This window comes from Spinacia oleracea, chromosome 3, assembly GCF_020520425.1.
Source record: "Spinacia oleracea cultivar Varoflay chromosome 3, BTI_SOV_V1, whole genome shotgun sequence".
In the NCBI taxonomy this organism is placed as follows: domain Eukaryota; kingdom Viridiplantae; phylum Streptophyta; class Magnoliopsida; order Caryophyllales; family Amaranthaceae; genus Spinacia; species Spinacia oleracea.
Window position 1 is genome coordinate 26,393,548 of NC_079489.1, and position 9,456 is coordinate 26,403,003.

The following is a 9,456-nucleotide window of genomic DNA, read 5'->3' on the forward strand; positions in this document are numbered from 1 at the left end:
AAATCCTTTAAATTCAGAGAAAATCAGATAATATCAATTTCTATAAAGTTGAAGGAAACACACCCTACGAATATTGGATTACAAATCATGCATGCATACGCCTAACTTTTAATTCTTCTCTACCGATGGAGAACATTTGCACCATACAAGTTCTCAAATTTTACGTGCAAATTAACCTTGTTTTAAGGTTGCTTTTTACTCATTAATTTGATTTTCAATTACTTGTATTAGCCAAGAACTTTATCTTTAAACTATTTTTTCCCCTAGTATTATAACATAACTAAACTTTTTTTTTTAAGGTAACCTAACTAAACTTATAAGAACTTAATCAGGTGAAATTACCCTCATTTTCTCTTAATTAACTAAATTTATTTTTCATAAAATAACTAAGGTTAACAAAATACAGCCTATTAGAGAAGAAAAACGTAAAACTTTGATTCCCTATCACAAAATTAAAGTAATGAAATATTACATGTTATGAAATCTTATCTTAATTCATTGAGATGATAATTCACAATTAGTTTAACGCGTGCGTATCCTTACTCTAAGTCCGTACTTCATACTCCATACTTCGTACTATATCATACGTAAGTACGTAACTACTCCGTAATAATTTAATTCCAAGGGAGTGATTTAGAATGAAGTACTCCCTAATTGAGCGGTATCACTCACAACTCACAAGTCACAAGTCACAAGCAAGGGATATTCTAAAATCTAAGTAACAATGATGATCACGTACATGTACATTAAATGACAAGTAACAAAAAAACCAAAGAGCATCTAAACAAATATTTTTCCGTAACAACAACTTTTAAAAGTCACATGTGCTACCTTTATCAAACTCCCATCTCATCTTTGATCTTTCCCTTTCATTCTTAAAAACAACTAAAAAGATAATAACCTTTTTAATTTATTTTCTTGGTACCTAAAAAAAAGTCAAGTAACTTACTTGTCAGATAGTCAAACCGATCTCAATTACCGAGGCCCGAACATGGACACACGAGATACCATCGGGTATCCCGTTACCCCGTAACTAGTAGCACCCCTAGTAAAAATTAAGGCTAATAAATATTTAAAAATACAGTCGGTAATAGTCATAGTGTAATGTGAACGCAAGCAACATAGATCAAAGTCCTAGAAAAACTGGAATTACTCATTATGAAATCATTAAAGCCTTGCCTTTGCCATTGATGGTGTTGCTAATGATAATGTTGTCATTGAAGCTTGAACTTGTGCTTTGAACCATGGAATTCTTACAATGAGCAATTGCACCTTGAATAGCATTTTGCAACTCCTCCATAGTGGATGATTCCGACGAGTAAGATCCGCTTCCGTAACTCGCTAACCCAGCTCGCATCGGCAACCCGGCTCGAGTTAACACCCCCGAGTGACTCGGTGATGAACGCATCGAGGACGGACAACTCGCCACACAGCTCCTCCGTATCATCTTTGGACACTTTAAGTTCCCTGAAAATGACTGAGTTATTATTAATCCACTGCCACTTCCTTCCGGTGTTTCTTTTGTTTCTAACAAAGCCACCGCCCTAGTCTCCGGCGGTGGTAGAATATCTCTCCTTTCTGGTAGATGTTGCTGTTGTTGTTGTTTGGAGGAGAGCTTGTCATATAATGGCTTAACTTTCTTCATGTATTTCCTTATCACCTCCTTAGCCGTAGAGCTCACTTTTTTCACAGACGGTGGTCCGTCATTCGTCTTAGTAGGCGGAGGAGGATCTTTCTTAAACACATTAGAGAATCTCGAAAGCGAAAAATACTTGGACGATGACGACGATGACTTCTTCACGTTGTTGTTGGTGTTGTTGTTGTTGAGGCGTTGTTTCATATAATAATCATGAGTAGTATGATTATTAGTATTGATTTTGTTGTTGTCTTCTTCGGTGACGGAGCTAGGGCGGGAGGAATCGCAACAAGGGTCACCCGCAGCAAGGAGAGACAGATCAGTAGCAAACGACGAGGAGGTAGAGTCGTTGGAGGAGGAGGAGTCACGGGAGGCGGTAGTAGTAGTGTCGGAAGAGGAGGAGGTAGAAGAAGAGGCTAATAGAAGGGTCCGTACCATGGAGATCCGAGGGGAGAGATGGAGAGGAAGGAGCTGACCTTTGTAGAAGAGCTCGTCGGCGGGACAAAGTGTGGCGGATGATTTACGAGGCGAAAGCGAGATTCGAAACTCGAAATCGGAGGAGGAAGAGGAGGAGAGGGAGTGTGTAGGAGAGGATGGGAGGGTTTTTGATCTATTATTATTCCTACTAATCTCAATTTTCTTCCCCATAATTTAGATCTTTAGGAATAATTGAGGGTTTTGGAGATCATGATTGGTTGATTACTTGATATTGGGAGTGGAAGAGAGGGAGGAGGGTAGTGGTGGTGGTTTACATTTTCGGGAGGTGCGAAGTTTCTAAGTAAAGAGATGATATGTGATGGGAATAATTGAATGAGGATAGATGTGGGCTATTTTGTTGTTTTTGTAGAATAGTGTTTAAGGGATAGGGAAGAGTGGAAGACTGAAGAGAGGTGGAGAGAGAGTGGATTGTTTCTTCTAGTAACGGTAATACCATCATTTTTCTTTATTTTCGGAGAGAAGCTAGGATGGGCTTGGATTATGGATGGGGTGGTTATTTTAAATTTTAGAATTTTCTTCATGGACCAACCTTTGTGCATCTTACAATGTTTATATTTGAAGATGTACCATAATTAATTCGATATGAAACTCAAATGTAAAACTAGGATTTTAATTATAACCTTAAACGCAAAAATATTTGAATTCGAATAATCAAGAAATATTTGAGTCAAATTTAATTTGGGCACCCTCCCTGTATAGGAAATACTCCCTCCGTCCCAAAATTATAGTCCTGTTTTTCAAATCGGGTGTCCCATAATTATAGTTCTATTTCCTTATTTTAACACAAAATTTCCAAGTTACCCTCATTTGAAACCACAAAACAAAAAGAAAATGTACTTTATTCCTTTAAATATGTAATCCGTACTATTTTATCTTCCCCATGTACTTTATTCTTTTTTACATGTACTATATTCTGCTTTTTCATCATCAATGTACTACTCCCTCCGTCCCAAAATTATTTTCCTGCTTTCCTAAACGAGCGTCCCAAAATTATCTTCCTGTTTCTAATTTTGGCTACTAAGGTCCCCACTTTCTCATGTACTATATTAATTAAAATTGAATTGAAAACCCCACCCATGTAATATATTCCACTTTTCCATGTACTATATTCTCTTTCACACACTTTTCCATACAACTCAATCATCATATTTACTTTATTCCACTTTTTCATGTACTATATTTCACTTTTCTTAAAATCCGTGTTTTTGGTCAAACAAGAAGATAATTATGGGACGGTGGGAGTATATTTCAATTTTCCACACACTTAATTTCACTTTTCTTAAAATCCATGTTTTTAGTCAAACGAGACTATAATTTTGGGACGTAGAGAATATAGAATAACTAAAATTAGAAATGTCCAAAGAAATAGCGGACTTAAGGTTAGTAATCCGAGTAAATTCTCATTATTTCCATAGCAAATAGTGAATAATTAAAAAATGTGAATAGAAAGTTGGCAATTGATGAAATCAATAATGATGAAATAAAGTCAAATCTTGAATGTTAACAAACTAAGGAGTACTCCGTAACAATGTTTGCTTGGTAGGCTTTGTCGCCGACCCTTACGCAATGGGTTAATGGTAACCACGGAGTCGTAAAATAGAATCCAAATTTATAGAGCGATAGTTGAGCACATTCTATCTACTGTAACATTGTTACACAGTGCCAAGTACAGTAAACGCAACAATTGCGCGGTCTGACAAATTTTACATAAAATCCCATGTGTCATGTGAGTAAGCTGAGGCCTCACTATCACACTCTGCATGGGCAGTAGTGAATCACATTCACAGCCATGAGCCACCTAACTAATTAACTAATTTAATTTAATTACCATTACCAGTTGTATTTAATTGGGGTTCATAATTAATGTGGTCATTTAATAAGATTTCACCTCCCTATATTAAGCTTTCTTATTATAGTACTAAGGCTAGGGATACACTTGGTGTGCAAAGGTATCTTGCACACCACCTATTAAATTATGCCACCTCACAAATCCCACTAAAAAAAGAGAGGGAAAAGCTTTGTGAAAAAAAAAATTGGGCGACAATTATTTTCAGTGATTTGCGCCATTTTGTTCTCTTGAGCGGGAGGTATTTGCGCCAAACTACACATTTTCATTTTTGCGCCAAAACATTTCTTCACCTCAACTTTCATCTTTCACCTCCATTTATAAAAAGAGGAACTGCAAAGCAAAGAATATTTCTGGTTTTTCCCACTCTGAATTTTTTCATCTCAACTTTCATCTTTCACCTCCATGTGATTATTTTTTCCCACTCTGAATTTCTATTTATCTTTATATTTTCCGCCATTTTCGAAGCTTGTAACTATCTCAATGAATTTCTAATTCTAAAGTACTGCAAATGACATTTTCGACGCAGCTAAACGTTTGCCATTAAAGAAACTTCCATGGGTTTAATAATGCATATAACCTGTTTGATGAAATTACCAAGAGAGTTTCATTTAGTTTCATTAAGATTTAATTAGTTTCAGTTGCGATATACTGGGTGTAAGAATGTGTAGAAGAGAACTAGATATGTAATGTGTTATTATTCGACTTTTCGAAACTGGAAATGATGAATTGGAAGTGACAATGGCTTATTTGTTTAGTTAAGTGACAATGGATGGGATGTTGAAGCTACATGAAATCGTATGAGTTATGTCTATGATTCTATAAATTGAATAAAAGATACTTATAAATGTATTTTGATTTTAGAATTTGAATAAAATATACTCTCTCACATAAAACCAGAAGTAAAAAGAGGATTTTTTTTTTCACCATTCAGTAGGATCGAACACGGGTTTACCGTAGTGTAGAGATGATTAAGTAACCAATTTAGCAGGGGGTATCAGCACAACATAGTAAGCTATCAAAAAATTTATATAGAATGAAGTTAATAAGAAGTTTGTGTATAGATTTTATTATACTTGTAATTCTCCCACAAATTCATACATGAACTCCTCAAATATAAAATTTATTATTAACAAAATAAATCAAAATAAAAATAAAACTATTTTCTCCCAATTACCCTTTTTGTGCATTACGAATCGAACTTGGGTTCATAATTCAACATATCTATAACATGTGGTGAATACTAAAGTGGCGGAGTTAATTCATTTGTCAAGCCTTCACGACTTATTTTATTATTTTATTGTATTATAGGAAAAGGTGTGGTCATAATAATCCTATTGTATAACAACGCTTATAAAATTTTCTAAACTAATGCCATCGTAACAGATGATTTTGCAATGATACATAAAATACGATAACAACTAAAACCATCTACTTTAACATGAATTATGATGTCGTGGAATCATTACAATTTTAAGTACATCAAAAAACAAATAAAATCATACTCTCCATCTAAATAGATGAAAAGAATTTATGTTTAAACTATAGACGTGTTGATACCCACTTGTCATGATGGTCACTGCAACCCTGACATGCGTGCAACATGAGCATTTTTTTTAAAATCGATCAGTACACTAGTTTATGAGATCATTCTTTTTAAAAGAATCCGTATTTGAAGTGTCAAATTAATTTGTATTGCAAATTAGACGTGCTGATACCCCTTTGTCATATTGGTTACTTGAACGCTTCCTAAACTTCATAAAACACCAAGGTTCGAATCCTAACAAGACCTTAGGATTTTGTTTTTTTTAATATCACATGTTTTATGGGATCAATATTTACATAAAGAAATCAAATACATTTTTTATGTTTTTTCCCTATCAAAATATTGTTTGATCCTTTTAAAACAAAATAGATTTTACGTAAAATATACTCCTCCAAAAAATTCGTGCAACTTTGATCAAAATTAAATAGTTTCAAACGTGCATATAATTTATTATCACTGCCCCCCACTTATAAATAAAATTCATAATAAAATTTCAAATTAGGAAATTTTTTTTATATCACATATTTATGGGATCAATATTAACATGACGAAATCAAAATCGATAAAACCACAATCATTATGGCTTTTATTTATCCTACGTACTACAAACCCTTTCCAAGAAACTAAAATCATGTTGTATTTTTTTAAATCGATCAGTACATTAGTTTATGGGATCATTCTTTTTAAAAGAATCCGTATTTGAAGTGTCAAATTAATTTGTATTGCAAATTAGACGTGCTGATACCCCTTTGTCATATTGGTTACTTGAACGCTTCCTAAACATCATAAAACACCGGGGTTCGAATCCTAACAAGACCTTAGGATTTTGTTTTTTTTAATACACATGTTTTATGGGATCAATATTTACATAAAGAAATCAAATACATTTTTTATGTTTTTTTCCCTATCTAAATATTGTTTGATCCTTTTAAAACAAAATAGATTTTACGTAAAATATACCCTCCGAAAAATTCGTGCAACTTTGATCAAAATAAAAATAGTTTCAAACGTGCATATAATTTAATTTTTTTTTATATCACATATTTATGGGATCAATATTTACATGACGAAATCAAAATCGATAAAACCACAATCATTATGGATTTTATTTATCCTATGTACTACAAACCTTTTCCAAGAAACTAAAATCATGTTATATTTTTTTAAATCGATCAGTACATTAGTTTATGGGATCATTCTTTTTAAAAGAATCCGTTATTAAAATGTCAAATAAATTTGTATTGCAAATTAGACGTGCTGATACCCCTTTGTCATATTGGTTACTTGAACGCTTCCTAAACTTCATAAAACACCGGGTTTCGAATCCTATAAGACCTTAGGATTTTGTTTTTTTATGTTTTTTTTCCTATCTAAATATTGTTTGATCCTTTTAAAACAAAAAAAAATTACGTAAAATACCCTCCAAAAAATTCGTGCAACTTTGATCAAAATTAAAATAGTTTCAAACGTGCATATAATTTATTACCACTATTTCCCATATGAAGTTTAAACGTCACTTTAAACACTGCCCCCACTTATAAATAAAATTCATAATTATGGGATCAAAATGTTAAAATTTCAATTTAAAGCGAGTTAAAGCGAGTTAAAACATCATATTTGTTACCCTTTTGATTAGTTTATGGGATCATTCTTTTTAAAAGAATCCGTTATTAAAATGTCAAATAAATTTGTATTGCAAATTAGACGTGCTGATACCCCTTTGTCATATTGGTTACTTGAACGCTTCATAAACTTCATAAAACACCGGGTTTCGAATCCTATAAGACCTTAGGATTTTGTTTTTTTTTTTATGTTTTTTTCCTATCTAAATATTGTTTGATCCTTTTAAAACAAAAAAAGTTACGTAAAATATACCCCTCCAAAAAATTCGTGCAACTTTGATCAAAATTAAAATAGTTTCAAACGTGCATATAATTTATTAACACTATTTCCCATATGAAGTTTAAACGTCACTTTAAACACTGCCCCCCACTTATAAATAAAATTCATAATTATGGGATCAAAATGTTAAAATTTCACTTTAAAGCGAGTTAAAGCAAGTTAAAATATCATATTTGTTACCCTTTTGATTAGTTTATGGGATCATTCTTTTTAAAAGAATCCGTTATTAAAATGTCAAATAAATTTGTATTGCAAATTAGACGTGCTGATACCCCTTTGTCATATTGGTTACTTGAACGCTTCCTAAACTTCATAAAACACCGGGTTTCGAATCCTATAAGACCTTAGGATTTTGTTTTTTTTTAATGTTTTTTTTTCCTATCTAAATATTGTTTGATCCTTTTAAAACAAAAAAAAATTACGTAAAATATACCCCTCCAAAAAATTCGTGCAACTTTGATCAAAATTAAAATAGTTTCAAACGTGCATATAATTTATTACCACTATTTCCCATATGAAGTTTAAACGTCACTTTAAACACTGCCCCCCAACTTATAAATAAAATTCATAATTATGGGATCAAAATGTTAAAATTTCACTTTAAAGCGAGTTAAAGCAAGTTAAAATATCATATTTGTTACCCTTTTGATTAGTTTATGGGATCATTCTTTTTAAAAGAATCCGTTATTAAAATGTCAAATAAATTTGTATTGCAAATTAGACGTGCTGATACCCCTTTGTCATATTGGTTACTTGAACGCTTCCTAAACTTCATAAAACACCGGGTTTCGAATCCTATAAGACCTTAGGATTTTGTTTTTTTTTAATGTTTTTTTTTCCTATCTAAATATTGTTTGATCCTTTTAAAACAAAAAAAATTACGTAAAATATACCCCTCCAAAAAATTCGTGCAACTTTGATCAAAATTAAAATAGTTTCAAACGTGCATATAATTTATTACCACTATTTCCCATATGAAGTTTAAACGTCACTTTAAACACTGCCCCCCACTTATAAATAAAATTCATAATTATGGGATCAAAATGTTAAAATTCAATTTAAAGCGAGTTAAAGAGAGTTAAAACATCATATTTGTACTTAATCTATGTCTTTTTAACAAGTAATTTCAGTTACCCTTTTGATTATATCGTAGATACAATGATCCCATATAAAGGTTTTTTATTGTGTAAAAATGAATTTCATGCTCCCGTAAAATTGAAATAATCCCGTAAAATTAAAGTCAATATATTGAAAAAAATGTTGGCCTTACTGGGAATCGAACCCAGGTACACTCATATTTACTAAGAAACTTATTCATTGCAGTGACCAATATAGCAAGGGGTATCAGCACATCAACAATTACATCATAAATATTTTTAACAAGTAACTTCAGTTCCTCTTTTCGTTTTCTCGTAGAGAAAATGATCCTATATAAAGGTTTTTGATTTCCATAACACTGAATTAATAATTCGTATCTATTTCTTTATGATTTTCTGAAAATTTGAAATGATCCCGTAAAAATTATAGTCATAATAATGAATTTTTTTTGGCTTTACAGGGATTCGAGAACCCTAAAAGTCGCCGTCGCTAAAAGCCATTGTTTCCGCCGCCGACAGAGGCCACCATTCATCCGGCCAAATTAATGAACAAGAACAGCAAGAGGAACAACAAGAACAACCTAAAGTCGGAAAAACTCTTAAATCCCAATTTAACTAGAATCCCACAGTAAGTGAAATCCTAAAATAACTAAAATCATAATAACATATTAAATTATTTCAATGAAGCAAATTGAAAATACAGAAAACCCTAAAATCCCAAATTAACTACGAAGAACACGAACAACCACAAGGAAAAACAAGATAAACCACCACCGTCGTCGCTTTTCCGCCGCCGGTAAAAGTCATCCGCCAATTAATTGAAACCTAGAACATGCATAAGAACAAGAACAATTAATTTATTTCGCTGGCGGTCTACGGTGGTGCTGCCCCTCTTCACGAGCCCGGGAAAAAACCCAGCGAAAAATACCGT

The 9,456-nt window shown here is 32.5% G+C and overlaps 1 protein-coding gene across 1 annotated transcript; it reads right to left on the minus strand.

Moving 5' to 3' along the window:
* Positions 1-886: 886 nt before the first annotated feature.
* Positions 887-2,570, minus strand: LOC110791402 (probable membrane-associated kinase regulator 1). The gene is made up of 2 exons (XM_021996143.2): positions 1,180-2,570; positions 887-1,045 (listed from the first exon to the last, which is right to left on the minus strand). The coding sequence occupies exons 1-2, from the start codon at positions 2,282-2,284 to the stop codon at positions 1,023-1,025; spliced, it is 1,128 nt and encodes a 375-aa protein (XP_021851835.1). The 5' UTR covers positions 2,285-2,570; the 3' UTR covers positions 887-1,022.
* Between the last annotated feature and the right edge of the window lie 6,886 nt (positions 2,571-9,456).

Bases quoted from the DNA above. Each gene is read 5' to 3' on its own strand.
- LOC110791402 (XM_021996143.2), bottom strand. From the start codon at position 2,284: ATGGGGAAGAAAATTGAGATTAGTAGGAATAATAATAGATCAAAAACC. The intron at 1,046-1,179 runs GCAAGGCTTTAA...AATTTTTACTAG, and splicing joins CAACACCATCAATGGCAAAG to GGGTGCTACTAGTTACGGGG.